The sequence below is a fragment of the Amphiura filiformis genome, chromosome 2 (assembly GCF_039555335.1).
Source record: "Amphiura filiformis chromosome 2, Afil_fr2py, whole genome shotgun sequence".
Classification (NCBI taxonomy): Eukaryota; Metazoa; Echinodermata; class Ophiuroidea; order Amphilepidida; family Amphiuridae; genus Amphiura; species Amphiura filiformis.
The window spans coordinates 37,465,032-37,482,269 of record NC_092629.1 but is presented as its reverse complement, the minus strand read 5'-3'; the positions used below and the strand labels follow the sequence as shown (position 1 = coordinate 37,482,269).

The 17,238-nt window shown below is 38.6% G+C and overlaps 2 protein-coding genes across 3 annotated transcripts in view; one reads left to right on the top strand and one right to left on the bottom strand.

Moving 5' to 3' along the window:
• LOC140146171 (uncharacterized) overlaps nt 1–1,650 on the top strand; it is a 37,407-nt gene extending 35,757 nt beyond the window's left edge. For both annotated transcript variants that reach the window (XM_072167936.1, XM_072167937.1), the window contains exon 10: nt 939–1,650. In XM_072167936.1, the coding sequence (XP_072024037.1) occupies nt 939–1,070 (132 nt within the window). In that variant the 3' untranslated portion in view covers nt 1,071–1,650. The remainder of the gene's footprint in view (nt 1–938) is intronic.
• Nucleotides 1,651–4,288: 2,638 nt separating this feature from the next.
• On the bottom strand, nt 4,289–5,683 carry LOC140140484 (uncharacterized). Its single transcript, XM_072162245.1, has one exon. The coding sequence runs from the start codon at nt 5,681–5,683 to the stop codon at nt 4,289–4,291; it is 1,395 nt and encodes a 464-aa protein (XP_072018346.1).
• Nucleotides 5,684–17,238: the final 11,555 nt, after the last annotated feature.

Sequence of the window (17,238 nt, the reverse complement as noted above, 5' to 3'; positions counted from 1 at the left end):
TTTCCAATTTTTTTTTCCAACAGTTTTGATGGAGTTGGGCCCTTCTTCCTCTCAGGTATTCAATTGGTTATTTGCACATTAGAGGACATTATAATCTTTACCCGGTGCACGATATGTCATGGTTTGGTCTGGCTAAAAAAGGCTATATGTGACCGTCCAGGTCGAAACGCTCGTAAAGTCAGCCCCTGGTCAAATTAGTTTTCTTCCGTGTTTAGAAAATATATATCATAAGCTTTACAATGATATATCATTTGACTTCAAACGATATCCAGAAGCAGAGTTATAACTTGTTAAACTTCAATGCTCCTTCAGTAAAAGGGTACATTATTTTGGCACTACATTATTTATTATTTTTCACATTGCTGGTATTAAATATCAAATGGTCATAATTGGCGGTCACTTCAAATCATCCCTAACTGAACGAGGTTCAGGAATGTCTCATTGTTAATTTAGCAACGGAAAGAAGCTAAAGATCGTATAATTCATGATTATTTTACGAGGAATGTCAGTCAATCATTGCCTTACAAAAACTTCGATGATTTCTCTGTTGATAGCAGCAATAAAACTACAGTATAAAATGTCACATATTTCACATTTGCAAGGCTTATATTAACCAGGCACCCAGGCTATTTTACCCCATGGTTGCCAAGTTTTGGCTCCTGGTGTGTCCAATATTTTACACTACAAACTATAGGACCAGCAGCCATCTTTGAGACCAGAAGCTCATTTTAGTTCCTGGTCCTGGCATACTTAATATAAGGCCTACACATAAACAGCATGTATACAGCACATGGTGTGTATTTTGAGTCTAAACTAAATGGCTTAAAATGCACCCTGAATCTGTGGCACATTCTCGTACTCTCATTTCCACTAAGAACCCCTCTCCCCCCGACTGGTACTAAATCATTTTTGCTTAATTCTGTTTGTCTTCCTTACAGTATTTCGACTACGTCACCAAAGTCCTGCTACCAGAAGCATTAGCAAAAATTTGCATGGAGATCCAAGGTGTCACGCATCCTGAAGCTGAGAAGTTCTTACGAGAGACTCCGAGTTCATCTTTCTGTGCCTAAAAGACACGGAAGGAAGGACTGATGATAACATGGTGAATTTGTATTGATTTACCTATGACATGTGCATCTGTGGCATAGAAATTCCTGTGAGGGAGTCCGAGTGCATCCTTCTGTGCCTAGAAGACGAGGAATGAAGGACTGCATTGGTGAATTTGTATTCATTTTCTTATGTGCATCTGTAGTTATAATGACCGGCAGAGAAATTCCTGTGAGGGACTCGGAGTGCATTCTTTTGTGCCTAGAAGACCAGGAATGAAGGACTGCATGATAACATGGTGAATTTATATTAATTTTCCTGTTTGCATCTGTGGCCAGCAGAGAAATTCATATGAGAGTATCCCGACCCAAGTGCATCATTTTGTGCCTAGAAGACCAGGAATGAAGGATGGATTGAACGCTGTGAATTTGTATTGATTTACCTGTGCATCTGTATCTATTGTGGCCAGCAGAGAAATTCTTACGCAAGACTCCGAGTGCATCCTTTTGTGCCTAGAAGACCAGAAATGAAGGATGGATTGAACGCTGTGAATTTGTATTGATTTACCTGTGCATCTGTATCTATTGTGGCCAGCAGAGAAATTCTTACATAAGACTCCGAGTGCATCCTTTTGTGCCTAGAAGACCAGAAATGAAGGATGGATTGAACGCTGTGAATTTGTATTGATTTACCTGTGCATCTGTATCTATTGTGGCCAGCAGAGAAATTCTTACGCAAGACTCCGAGTGCATCCTTTTGTGCCTAGAAGACCAGAAATGAAGGATGGATTGAACGCTGTGAATTTGTATTGATTTACCTGTGCATCTGTATCTATTGTAGCCAGCAGAGAAATTCTTACGCAAGACTCCGAGTGCATCCTTTTGTGCCTAGAAGACCAGAAATGAAGGATGGATTGAACGCTGTGAATTTGTATTGATTTACCTGTGCATCTGTATCTATTGTGGCCAGCAGAGAAATTCTTACGCAAGACTCCGAGTGCATCCTTTTGTGCCTAGAAGACCAGAAATGAAGGACGGATTGAACGCTGTGAATTTGTATTGATTTACCTGTGCATCTGTATCTATTGTGGCCAGCAGAGAAATTCTTACATAAAGACTCCGAAAGTGCATCCTTTTGTGCCTAGAAGACCAGAAATGAAGGATGGATTGAGCGCTGTGAATTTGTATTGATTTACCTGTGCATCTGTATCTATTGTGGCCAGCAGAGAAATTCTTACATAAGACTCCGAGTGCATCCTTTTGTGCCTAGAAGACCAGAAATGAAGGATGGATTGAACGCTGTGAATTTGTATTGATTTACCTGTGCATCTGTATCTATTGTGGCCAGCAGAGAAATTCTTACGCAAGACTCCGAGTGCATCCTTTTGTGCCTAGAACACCAGGAATGAAGGACAGATTGTAACACAGTGAATTTGTATTCATTTTCTTATGTGCATCTGTGGCTATATAATAGTGGCCAGCAGAGAAATTCCTGTGAGAGACAGACTCCTCCGAGTGCATCCTTTTGTGCCTTGAAGATAAAAATTGAACATTGTCGACAGTGGACTTGTTCCTCATGATCATGTCGCCTATCATATGCATATATCCGTTGTTTTAATAACTGCACGCTGATGGCTATAGAATGCAAGGCCTGTTGGGAGTGAGATTGTTGCATCACTTAGCCCCTCCAAGTTGAGAAAAAAATCTTGATGATAAGAAGTTCCATGGATGGGTGAAATTTGTTCTTGACATTTTGAAATCAGTCAATAATAACAACAAACCATGTTTATATATGCTTTAGACCAAAGTCCATAAGCATCAATTTTATAAGAATTAAAATTTGTTTGAGCAAGATATAGCAATTTCTTTGAGCAAATTAAAAGTAAGCTTTCAAACACAACAAATTGACCTTTTCACCACTCCAAAGCACTTCTCTCTCTCTCTTCCGTAAAGTACAGTCCGCCTCTGGCGTATCACGTACTGTGATGGCTGTGTGCATGCCAAGTGAAGATATATACAGTGCAGGTGATAAGGTTCTACAAACTACTGTGCGATAAAAAACCAGGCTGGCTTAACGGAGCTTGATGGTCTGCACACCTTGCTTGAATCCAGCTACGGATGTGCAGTTGATGAGATCTTGAGGCAGGTTATTCCATAGCCTAATGGTGTCCGGAAAGAATGACTGCCGGTACACAACTGTCCTGGCGAAGGGAATCAAGTATGTCATTGAGTGTCCTCTCAGTGCTATAGTTGGAATCAGATAGGTATGGGGAACATCAACTAGATGGTTAACAATCCGGAACATCATCACCACTTTGGTCTGTGCACGGCGTTCCTGAAGGGTGGGCCACTGGAGTTGGTCTAACATGGCAGTAACACTACTGGTGGTTCTGTAGTCCCCATAAACAAACCGTGCAAAGCGCCGTTGTACCATCTCCAGCTTTTGGACATTGCATGATGTTGAAGGATCCCATATTATGCTGGAGTATTCGATGATAGGGCGTACTAAGGTCTTGTAGCACATCTCCTTGGTCTTTCTGGGACACTGGTGAAGGTTACGTTGCAAGAACGCTCTGGTGGCATTTGCTTTATTTGTAACGGAGTTGATATGATGGTTCCAGCTGAGGTTCTTACTGATATTAACACCAAGATATTTGGCTGAGTCTACCTCCTCGAGAGTATGATTGTGGATAGTGTATGGCTGTTGAATAGGCTTCTTCTTATTTGTGATGCGGATGACTTGGCACTTCTGGGGGTGGAACTTCATCTGCCAGTCATTTTCCCATTGCTGTAGATGATCCAGGTCTTGCTGTAATAAACGTGTGTCCTCCTCCGATTTAATGTGGCGATACAGGACACAATCGTCCATGAATAGTCTGGCTGTTGTACCCACTTGAAATACAGTCAGGAAGGTCGTTTATAAACAACAAGAACAGCAAAGGTCCTAAAACACTTCCTTGTGGCACACCAGATAAGACTGGTGTCGTTCCAGATGTTGACCCTTCCAGGATGACTTGTTGGGTGCGATTATGCAGAAATTCACTCACCCACCTCATGATGTTACTATTGATACCATAGTAAGTGAGTTTATGTAACAACCTCTGATGAGGGACCTTATCAAAGGCCTTTGAAAAGTCTAATAAGATCACATCAACTTGGCCCTTGTTGTCCAATGCGCCAGCTAGATCTTGTATGGTTAGCAGCAATTGAGTCTCACATGACCGCCGTTTCCTGAAGCCAAATTATGCATCTGAGAGGATATTATTAACATCACAGTGTTCCAGAATCTGACTACATAATACATGCTCTAGGACCTTGCAGATGACAGATGTAAGTGAGATTGGTCTATAATTCTCAGCTTTATTTCTTTCTCCTTTCTTAAATACAGGTACCACATTGGCCTTTTTCCATTCTTCAGGTAAGATGCCTTGGTTAATTGAGGCTTGGAAGAAAATTGACAGAACTGGAGCAAGTTCATTTGATAACTCCTTCAGTAGTCTAGGAGGAACTTCATCCGGGCCTGATGCCTTGTGGATGCCAAGATCAGATAAAAGTTTCCTGATACCTTCACATGATACTACAATGGGTTCCATAGGTGGATATGGGCTTGGTCCCTTGTCTTTGATGGAAGACTTGTCCTCATTTTTGTTGAAGACTGATGAAAACTGACTATTTAGCATGTTGGCTTTAGTCGCACTGTCTGAATAGGTAACACCATTTGATGCCTTCAGAGGAGAGACCCCTGAATTATCACATTTCTTGCTGTTTATAAATCCCCAGAATCTTTTGGGATTTGCAGTTGAATCAGGGCTGATGATGTTATTGATGTACTCGCTGTAAGCACTTTTACAGGCTGATCTGGTTGTTTTCTTCAGTTGACGATATCTCTCAAAGTCTTTACTCTTCCTGGTCTTCCTAGCTTTAACAAAGCTACGTTTCTTTTGTCTTGTCAGACGCTTAACTTTGCTTGTAATCCAGGGTTGATTTATCCTTGTGGATGACATCTTGGAGGGCACGCCATTGTCCAAGATGTTAATTAATGCAGTTTGGATGTCGATCCACATCTTATGCACACAGCTGTTCACGTCATAAGTGGATGTAAACTGCAGTTGGAAGGTAAGGCAGTTTCTCTTCATGTCACAGATGTTAGCTTGTTTCCACAGGTAAATTTTGCGTTTAACTGGTTTACTTCTTTGAGGTACAGTACAAGATTCAGTGTACACAATATCATGATCTCCAAGTCCAGGCAGGGGAGCGCGTTTATTTACCAGTGATGGGCGATTGGTAAGAAATAAATCTAAGATGCTTTCTCCTCTTGTTGGAAACATAACCATTTGTTGTAAACCACAGTTCTGAAGTAATTCAAGGAATCTTGCATTGATACTATATGGATACTGATTTCCTTCAATTGTCAGCGTGGCCCAATTTATGTCTGGAAGATTTAGGTCTCCTCCGATCCACACAGCAGCATTCTTAAATTGGCGTGAAACCGCTTCAATACCTGAACACAAGGAGTCCAGGTACTGTGCATCATTATTTGGAGGTCGATATCGGCTCCCACAATAAGAGTCTGATTTTTGCCATGGACACTTTGGCAAAGACGCATTCTGCAGCTGCATCAACATTAATGTCAACATGGTCGTAAATGAGCTCTTTACTGATGGCTAACAGAACTCCACCATAACCATCGCTACGGTCCTTACGTATGACATCATAGTTAGGCGGGAAGATTTCAGAGTTATAAACGCTACTATTGAGCCAGGTTTCATTACCTATGATAATGGTAGGTTGGGCGAGTCAATTAAGTTGGCCAAGTCCTCCTTTTTGTTCTTCACACTTTGGAAGTTAACAGTTAAGATCTTCATATTAGCAGCAGGTTTCTTAGCCCGAATTTTAGCAGCTGGTGACGAACATGACTGCGGTGGTCCTGGACTACTGCTGCATGAGGCAGTATTGCTGTTACTTGTAAGCACAGAGCTATTACCATCACTTTCATCAAGGCTAGAAAATGAATTTGCAGTGTCAACCACAAAGGATTCAAATAAGCTGGATGAGAAATTGGGCATGCCACAATTCACGCAGTGCCAAGAGATGTTATTGAGCGCCATGTATATTGGGGTGAGACATGTGCATACAGTCGGCATGGTACCATTGTTGGCAGTCATCGCACGCAACCCCATGTTGTTTCCATGTTACTGCACGGTTACATATTTGACATGGGTATTTAGGGGTCCTGGGACCTGGGTTAACTTCCACATCAGATGCATTAGCTAGCAGAAGCAGGCTCAAGTATAGAAGAGAGTGAGCTTTAGTGTCTTTCTGACTTGCAAAAGTGCCGAGCTTCCTTGAGACAGCCATATTGAAGACGCCACCTTTTATAAGTTTGACCTTAAATGTGTCCAGGTTTTGAGCAATGCTTGAGCATGACCTGGCTGCAGATGAAGAGTGCACTGGTTGGTATTTGCAAGCAAGGCTTACAAATGTAATGCCAAGATATAGATACAAGATATGTGATTTGGTGAACATCATCATTAAAGAAAGAGTCATATACTATTGCCATACAACAAAAAGCGGGCGTGGCATTTCCTCTTCTTTGGCTAAGTTCGGATGAAGTAAAATGCAAAAATATGAACGGTCTCACCAGGATGTCTTGAAGAAGCGTTACCACCAACAGGTCCCCATACTAGTATGCCAACAGACTTCCAAACACATGAGTAGTTGAAACTGGGATGGATGGGCCATAAGCAACTATACAGATGTACATGTAGTACAGATACAGTAGCCAAGGCTGCCAAATTCTGCACCCAAAATGCCTGGTTGAGGTGGCAAAAAAGGATCTCAAAAAATCTCCAGAAGGATGATAGTCTTCACAAGCTTGGTCAACCCAAAGATAGAATAGGGCTTTAAATCACAAATCCACAGCAAAGATGACTTGCAGAAATCATAAAAAGGTGAAAAAGATGGTATTTTTCACCACACAACTACAGACACATCCAACACTTGTCATGCACACAACACAAACTCAAATAAAGAAAGCCAGCAGTACAGCATTTGAAACAAGCCCACTGCGATGTTACAGTTTTAAGAGGGTTTACATTGTCTTTATTACTGGTGTATTTTAAGGACAGGTCAATGGAACATCATTTTTGAAACATTTTTTCAGTTCAATGGATATTGATTGATAGAAATTAAGTCAAATTCTGACAAGTAAATAAGAGCGATTTTACATATCTAATTCATACACCTGTATAATAGAGAGTGTCTGTGTTTTGGATTGGCAGCCATCTTTATTTGTATTTCATAGTACATTACAACTCATACCACCCTTTTAATCATACACATAACTCAATTGATTGTAGCGGGTGCAAATAACTTTTGTAGTCGGTTCCACTCGAGAAACACTTATTGTCTTCTGAGTGTTAATGTCATCAAGAAATTGCCTCTTGCTGAAGTATGTATATGTAACAATGGGCTATTTCAGTTGAAATCCATGGGGTTAGCTAAATATATCAAAATATTGGACCTGCCTGTCGTCTATCACACGGTAGAGGATAGGCAAAATAAAAATTCCTATCGTTTATTCTCTAAGTCTACACCCCCTGTGTGGGAGATTAAGGTCATGTCTTCCATATAGGGTGTATGGATTTCAACTGGAATAGCCCAATACTTGTTGTACCTCAGTTAAAATTCCTGTAGGATTGGATACAGCACCATTATTTCAAAAATATGTTGAATCTATATCCATAGGGTATATGGATTTCAAATGGAATTCTACCCCAATATTAATTGCACTTGCACCTTTTGTTAAAATTCCTGTAGGATTGGATACAGCACCGCTATTTCACAAGTAAGATTCACTATGTTGAATCTAAACTGCTCAAATAAAGAAAGTCCGCAGTCATGTAACCCGTCCTACACCAAAATCTGATCTTGTTATGACAATTTGATTGATACAGTTGTGTGCAGAATCTTGTTAGCTCCAATTTGATACCAAATTTGATACCAAACACTCAAAAGGTGACAAGGATTGATACCAGTTTATGGCATTTGGTTCATTTTCAAAGTTGCAAATCAAAAGCGAAGCCGCAGGTCGAAATTGCTTAGCGTGGCAATATGGTCAAGCTTGCTTGCCCACGATGGCCCCTGTCGACTATCCCAAGTGCGCGCTTTATTCAGTTGTTAATTTAAAACGCGCATGGTTTGCTACAGTGCTTCACTGATGAATACTAGGGCACGATGGTCGCGTGGTCCGTTTTTATCTTGCAACATTTGAAAATGGACCAAATTTCATATACTGGTATCAATCTCTGTGAATTTAATTTTTTTTTTTTTTTTTTTTTTTTTTTTTTTTTTTGAGTTTTCGGTAGCAAATTTGGTATCAAATTGCAGCTAATAAGATTCTGCACACGACCTTTTCAATCAAATTGTCATAACAAGATCAGGTTTTGGTGTAGGACGGGTTACATGACTGCGGACTTTCTTTATTTGAGGTGTTTATTTCCATAGGGGTATAAGGTTTTCAAATGGAATAGTCAAATACTTAATTGCACTTGCACCTCAGTTAAAATTCCTGTGGGCTTGGATACAGCACTGCTGTTTCACAAATAAGATTCACTATGTTGAATCTAACCCAATCATAGTCTCTATATCTACCTCGAGTCACCAGCACCATCTTTGAAGTTCAGCGTGTGCTGCATTGGTTTATCGTGCTTTCTTGCGTGTTCATATGCGGCACATTCATCACGCGTGTAAAAGTATGTACATGCACCAAGTAACGCTAAGCTAACACAGAACACACTGAACTTCACAAAGTTAGTGCCAGTGACTCAAGGTAAAATGACCTAAGCACAACACAAAAAGAATCTCCTCACTTGCATAACCCATCATAAATCTAAACCTGCTCATGTTATGACAATTTGATTGACAGGGTCTTAGGTACATATTCTTTGGAGCGGAAGACATGCAAATTTGTGTTTTATGACCTTTGACATTTTTTTGTGGAGAGTGACATAGTCATTCAATTTGCACAAGTGTCCTGGACAGACATGACTAATAATTATGCTTCAGTGGTCATGAAAGAATTCATAAGATAACCTATCTACCCCAATAATACCAAGCTTTTGTCTGAAACTGCTCCTGGGAGGATGTATCATAAGAACGCAGTCTTCAAATGATCATAGACATCATATAACGATCAATAGATAAATGACCGACTATCATTGAAGACCAAGTTCCACAGTCTAGTCGTGTGCAGCATCTTGTTAGTTCCAATTTGACACCACATTTCCTACCAAAAGCTCTAAATTGACAAAGATTGATACAAGTATGTAAAGTCTGGTGCATTTAATAGTGAGGACTTTCTTTTTGTGTTGTGATGAGTACTTTATTACAAAAACATTTTGAACCAACTCACTGTATTTTCATGCTTTGACAAATAAAGCAAAAGAAAAACATTGCACATTATCATTTACCATTATAGAGTTTTTATTTATTTGCATAAACATACACCTTTTTTTGCACATGTATACCAATATGTATATCTATTTAAATATAAAACATTTATTTAAAGCAATTTGGAAAGAAAATGGGTAACAAAAAAAACAACATTACTATTATAAAAGTGATTTTACAGGTTTTGAAAAGTTACACACATGTGGTGTGATCAAGCAAAATCAGTTTGAAGTTGTGCATATTCAATTTTCATTTTTCTACTTTGATATAAAAAGCTTTTGCAAAGCTACATTTTGCATAAAACCCCATTGAAATTGGACAAAATGTTCCAAAGATATGAGCAGTTGAAAGGTTTCCAAAACAATATGAAAGAGAAGAAATTATTTCCTTTGTTCGACTATATCTCATTATCAATATTTCGTGACTTCCGAATGATTTTGCTTGATCATATCACATATGTGTACATCCATATCAAAACGATGCACTTGCCGGCTGCTACATGTGTATTTCACATAATAGCTAAGAATAAATATCAGACTCATCTCCGAAGTGAAGGTCACTTCAAATCGTCCCAAGTTACATAGTTTAGGAATACAAAGAACATTCCTTAAACATGTGACTTGGGGATAATTTGAAGTGACCTCTACTTCGGAGATGAGTCTGGTATTTATTACTAGCTATTATGTGAAATGAGACACATGTAACAACACAAGTGCATCGCTTTTGATATGGATGTTTATTTGTTTAAAGATATTTTGTGTTAGACCAAAGAAAGGGTTTGACTCGCAAACATTTTGCAAAAAAAACGAGTTACGTGCTACTCGGATGTTTTTTTGCTATGCGACCTCGGTCTTTTTAAACCAAAAAGAAAGCCTATAAAAAGGCCCAGTATATAGGGCTTTCCCATACTTATGTCCATCAATTTGTGAGAAGAAACCTCTTTTTTGTGGCTACTGCAGCATGGTATAACAATAGTTTTAGCATCATGTAAACATTTGAAATTATCCTGTAAGTCTTGTGACATTCACAATAGGGCTATTCCCTTTGGAATCCACACTCCCTCTGTAAAAGATTATGCTAAAGTCTTCAACAGTATGGGTTTTAAATAGATTAGGCAAGTTTCATTTGAAACACTCCTTCAGTTGTGGAAGATATAGGTAGAGCCATATACAGGGGGCAGTATGGGTTTCGAAAATAATTACCCCTAGCTAAGTCCATTTGAAAAACATACTCCCTCTGTGGAAGACTTCTCTTACAATGTAGTCTCCACAGAGTTACTGCAGAGTTCAAATGGAATAACCCATTGCTAAATCCTCAACATGTTTGAGGAAGCTAATACAATTAAACATGTTCAATAAACAATAACATTCACGATTCAAAGTAAACTGAGCTCAAAAAGAAACTTATAATTTTTCACAAGGTCATATCTTGAAATCCTGTCTATCAAATTCTACCAAAATTACACACATGTTTACTTCAATACTCTACTCTTAACACATGTCAGTAAACAAACAGTTATCCAACTGACACAACAGCAAAATGCACTGACATGGAACAGCTTCCTGGACCACATTCACAGCCCAGCCCTGTTTCATGAAAAAAGTGTATGAAAAGCAGCAAGCAGCACCGTTTTATCATCTGTGCAAGGATCTTGTGTGCATTCTCACAGATTTTTTGTGCTGGGTGCCAATTGTTGGGCTGTGAAAGTGGAGGAAGTCCAGGAAGCTGTCCCATAACAGTGCATTTTGCTGTTGTGTCAGTTGGAGAACTGCTTGGTTACTGACATGTGTTTTGAGTAGAGTATTAAAGTAATCATGTGTGTAATTTGAGTTCATTTTGATTGAAGGTATTTTAAGATGACCTTGTGATTCACAAGTTGTAAAAAATTATAAGTTTCTTTTTGAGCTCAGTTTATATAGTTACAATAAAGCACATAATAATGATACATGTATTGCTTTTAATAATAGACAACACGAGGGGTCAGTGACACAAAGACGTAACTCCATTTTGGCCATTCTGAGAAAAATGAGTTTGAAAGATAATGGCCCACATTGACTTATGTAGTTAAGTCTATGTTTCACTGCCCATTGATTACAATGGGGTGCTAAATCAATGGATTTAGTTCTATCTGTTTATTGGAAAGTGCTCATGTTTCTGAACATTTTGATTTAATCAAAATCTCATTTTCGCAAAAAATGGAGTAAGTCTTGGTGTCAATGTCCTTGAACTATAGTTTTTGTAATCGTTGCCAGTACTATAGGTTATCATAAGGCTTTGAGTTTTAAGTTGAGCAAGTGCAATGCTTGCGGAGGGCTCACCTTAAGTTGCCCATCTGAGTAAATAACTATTTCTCGTAATCAAAAGTATTCATAAAACAAAACAAAACGCACAAAAGAATATTGTAATACTGATCAAAATGTTCACAAATGGTTGGTGTTTCTAGTAACATGATTAAAATGATTTTGTGTAATTAGAAGCCTAATATAAATGGGTTTCACGGTATTGTAATTCAGCTATAAAATTTCATAATTGCATGTTATATCTTTACAATTTCTTGATCAGGTAATTATGTAATTAGAAGCCCAATTTTAATGGGTTTTCACAGTATTGTAATTCAGCTATAAAATTTCATAATTGCATGTTATTATCATCTTTACGATTTGTTTATCAGGTATAACAATCTGAGTAATTATTTATTAGAATTGGTCAGAGGGCTATTTCAGTTGAAATCCATACACCCCCGAAGACATGACCTTGCTCTTCTAATAGGGAGTGTGGATTTCGAATGGGGTTACCTGAATGGATGACAGCATTTGAAATCTACCCCTTGTGAAGTGAAGTTGTGTAGGAGATTAAGGTCATGTCTTCCATTAGGCTGCGATCACATAGAAGTATTCGGTATTCGCTATACGATATTCGATCAGGCTGAGTTCACATAGTATACTCATATGTGAACTCAGTCTGATCGAATGAGCGTTAATCGTATAGCGCATTCCGTATACTTCTACATGTATGTGATCACAGCCTAAGTGGTGTATGAATATCAGCCATAATAGCCCATTAGTTACTAATTACTAACTCGTCAATGATTCTTGCATATTAGTGGCCTTAAAAGTAGGCGGACTGTCAGAGAAAATCAGATATTGTTAAAAAGGAGTCCCGACTCCACCACATTGTTTGTCACTCGAGGGGCGGCAAAACAAGAGTACCTCTGGATTAATAAGCACAACAATTAAGCTGAATTTATACTATGTCGCTGAGCTATAGACCCTATCGAATACTACGTCACTCGTCCTCATTTAAATAAAATTCTGTCCACCATAAGGTACCACAGGGCAATTCGCACGATAATACAATAAAACATGTGATAGGTATGAATGGATTTGGAATCGAACTAGACACCTGTTTCTCTGTCACTTAAAACCAACATGGCTGCCATTTCAATTGTTATACCATTGCGCTTGAGTTTATTCGATACGGTCTATAGCGATTGGTTTGTAGCCAAAGAGGTACAGCGCTTTTTTTTGCATTGGGAAAAGAGCGCTACCTTATTGGTCAAATACTCATCAATTGATCAGCATGCATGCAGGGTTGTAGCTACACCGGTTGGCACAACAAATTACCTTTTCATCATAAAAAGACCCAAAAAAAAAAACATTTGTTGTAGCCTATTGTCCTGATCCCTCATGTTCTTTAAAAAGACTGTGCCCCAAGCCAGTACTCCAAGAAAAAGTTTAGGATAGGAAAAGTAGCCGGCACTCAATTTGGCCTAGATTCAACCCTGCATGCATGTAGTACAGTGTGGGCCAGGGGATAGTGTAAAAAGCCCCAATCTCCAATAGCTGCCGAGTGTCATACTTTGAGGTGTACAATACACAATACTTCTAGAAATTGATCAATAAGGCAGCTATTGCAAATAGGGTCTTTTTTTTAACTGTACTTGTTTTCTCTAACATTCAGTGTACTAAGTAATTAGCCTTTTTGAAGTATGACGTACACAAAAGGAAGGCAGTCTTCAATCTCGGTAAAAAATGCGCAGTGATTTATGGTGCGCTACTCACAGGCACAACGCATAGACGTTGAGCCACAAGCCTCTGCACACCTGGCAAATTCAAAAGACTTTACCCACTTCGTGCAGCGCCATCCTATTGTGTCCGGCATATCTCAAAAAGGCTAATGGTAAATGTTTCTTACATCATTCGCATATATTTTTCCATTCAGGTTGACAATAAAGTACTGATAAACAAATTTAATACAATAGTTTATAGTGTTATTTGGTGATTGGCCAGTGTCTTAATGTGGTTATTCCTGAACCTCCCTCTGTTGTGGTGAATAGGAAAGTAGGCAGAATTTGAAACAGCAACCAAATCTTTTTATGACAAAAGTTACAACTTAAAATATTGTCAAGTTTGAAATTTTGTCAAGAAAATGCTATTCCATTGTGTCAAACTGAAAGGAATGAACAAAAACTCATTTGACGATCTGATAACTGAAGAGAAATCAACAGATGCGGGGAGTAAGAGTGGTGAATGGAGCAAAAGCCCAGATGTCCGACCGACAGAATAGGCTATTCCCCTTGACATACATACACCCACTATATGGAAGACATGACCATGATCTCCTACACAGGGGGTGTAGATTTCAAATGGAGTGGTATTAAACCCATATGTAATTCATACTCCGTGTATAGAAGATCAAGGACATGTCTTCCATAGGGGGTGTATGGATTTCAAATGGAATAGCTAAAGGCCAGAGTAAGGGGAGGCACATTCGTCCACACCCGAATTTGAGATTTCTTGATATTTATGAACACTAAGATGTATTCTTTCACTTGAAACTGATAAAAATACAACTTCCTAATATTTACTTGTATTTTTGCTTGATTTATTTCACTCTTTTCAACTCACATGGCTCAAGACAGTTTAGTAAATTGGCGGGAAATAATGAGTCGGCAATGCGCGAATGTGAAATATTGAGATTACGCGTGCGATTCGCGTCGCGTGACACGGCGCAACTCTGCGCGTATGTCCAACGCAGTCAAGGCGCATTCGCGTATGTTGTTAACGCCAGCAAATGTGATGTAAACAAAACAAAAATTTGCAGTGAAAAAGCCACTTAGATTTTTTAATTATTTTGGATTTAGGCGCACTAAAACAGACATTATAGATTCATTGGTGCAAAAAGATGCATATTTAGACCATGCACCAGATACAGCTTTTACAAGCGTGAAAGTCTTGCCGTTTTAAAATATAAGGACGTTTTGTGCATAATTTTGACATTTTTTACTAAAACGTCGATTTCTCAGAGTTCATTTTAACAATATTGTACGATTTTTGTGACAAGATAACTCGAAAATATGCAAGCAAAAGGTAAACCTTTTGCACTATCGTTAGAGCACATCAAAGTCTAGGGAAGGTTTTCTCATTTTTTTTTTTTTTTTGTTTTGAACAAAAATATACACCATTATGTGCAATTTTTAGCTTAATAAGAGTGACAAAATTGCTTTTTTCACATGTTTTTTGCAATATTTCAAAAAATAAGGCAATTTCAAAAAATAAAAAACCTTCCCTAAGTTCATGTCTCTTCTCCATGAAAAACTAACAAATTTGTTTTTACTCCGTGTTCTCTCCCATTACTCTGCCCTTAATGGGCTGCTCCATTTGACAACCACTCCCCCACTGGAAGATTGTGGCATTCCAACCAATTCAAAAGCTTAAATTGTTCCAGATCCAAGCATTATATCCATAAAAAGTGGAAAAGACAAAAGATTTGGGGAAATTCAAACAAATCGGATTGCTCAGTGTCAGAGTTATAGCTATATTTATATATTTGGCAATTTAAACACAGTATATTGTACTAATCTACACATGGCAGCTATTGCACTTACCCACTTCTGGCACTAAGCAGTCAAATTGTCTTTAGGCCAAACTGGTTTTGATCAATGTAAAAATATTTCAACTGGAATTTTGCATAAAGCTAGCAATTTTTCCAGCTGGTAGAACTGGAATTGAGATTGCACCAAAATCTTCAGCAGGCAGCAGGTGTGTGAATTTTTAAATGGAATAGACCAATAGTCGAAGAGTTGATATACCCAGTGGCTGCTCTGTGTGTTATATCATATGACGGGATACCTTTGCAATGGATAATTTGAGAGGGCATCAAGTACAGTAAATACAGTATTAAAAGCTGATGCCCATTCAAATAATAATTGTACAATTAAAATATAGAACAAAACTATTCATGGGCTTTTTCCATACACCTATGGAAGATATGACACACAGGGAGTGTGAATTCAACTGGATGGGTTAACTCCAGAGGAGGCTTAAAGGCATTCCTACAATGCACTATGATTGGGAAATTTGACCAATATAACCTAATTTTAGAGGCAAAGTCCCCATTGCCACACACAAAAAATGGTCATTTTAAAACTGCAGCCAACAAGCTAATAGTTGAGACTTAGGACTGATATTTGATTTTCTTACAGGAAACATTCATATTGTCCCACTGCATTAATTTTATTCCTAAGTCTCGATGTTTTCAATGTTAAATAATAGGATGAAAACATCAGATATTTGCACACAATCCCAATGCAAAGTATGGTCAACTTGCCACATGTGTACAAAAACCAGACATACCAAGGTCAGAAACCCCATTGGGTCATGGGAATGTCTTTAAACATCCTCTGGGTTAACTCCATTTGAAATCTACACCCCATATGTGGGAGATTATAGGGTCATGTCTTACAGGAGCAACAGAGGCATGCTGGAGAAGACCTGCATTAGTTCAAATAAGCGGGGGAGGGGGAAGTGAATTTCAAGGGGGAAAAATCAACAAATTTTGCGCAAAATTGCCGCAAAAAGTGTAAATTTACATAATTTGGGGGGGGGGGGACTGGGGGCATTGGCCCACAAATTGTGCTCAACACAGGGAGGGTGAATTTCAAATGTAGTCACCCATTCAGGTAGCTTCACCTCCCTAGTGTGGAAGGTCATGTGTTCTATAGGGGGATATGGATCTCATCTGGAATAGCCCATTGCCACAAAAAAATGAATTGTTTGTCGCAAAATGGAAAGACGTATACTCAAAAACATTGGACTATAGTTGTAAATTCAGCTATAAAATTTCATAATTGCATGTTATTATCTTTACGATTTGTTTATCAGGTATAACAATCTGAGTAATTATTTGTTAGAATTGGTCAGAGGGCTATTTCAGTTGAAATCCATACATCCCAAAGACATGACCTTGATCTTCTAATATGAGTGTGGATTTCGAATGAGGTTACCTGAATGGATGACATAGTTGTAGTCACCCTTTCAGGTAGCTTCACCTCCCTAGTGTGGAAGGTCATGTGTTCTATAGGGGGATATGGATCTCATCTGGAATAGCCCATTGCCACAAAAAAAATTAATTGTTTGTCGCAAAATGGAAAGACGTATACTTAAGAAATAAAGGGTAATGCATGATCCTTTACACGAAAATAATGTGTCCGAGGCAGTAAAAGCGTAAATAATGGGTGAGGCGCAGCCGAACCCATTATTTAAACGTTTTACTGCTTTTCTATTCTATTACCACAAAATAGTGTGATTTAAAGAGAAAATATCAAATTTTTTGCCCAAATATTTCAAGTTGTTTACCTCAAGGTGGAGGGCATACACGTAGCCAAAGCGTATGCACATTCCAATAACACAACCTAACATTCCATTCTCCCCTATAAGCAGGTATGCACATGCAATAACAC

What these genes read in the sequence shown, in the direction of transcription:
- LOC140140484 (XM_072162245.1), bottom strand. Translation starts at nt 5,683, where the DNA reads ATGTTGACATTAATGTTGATGCAGCTGCAGAATGCGTCTTTGCCAAAG.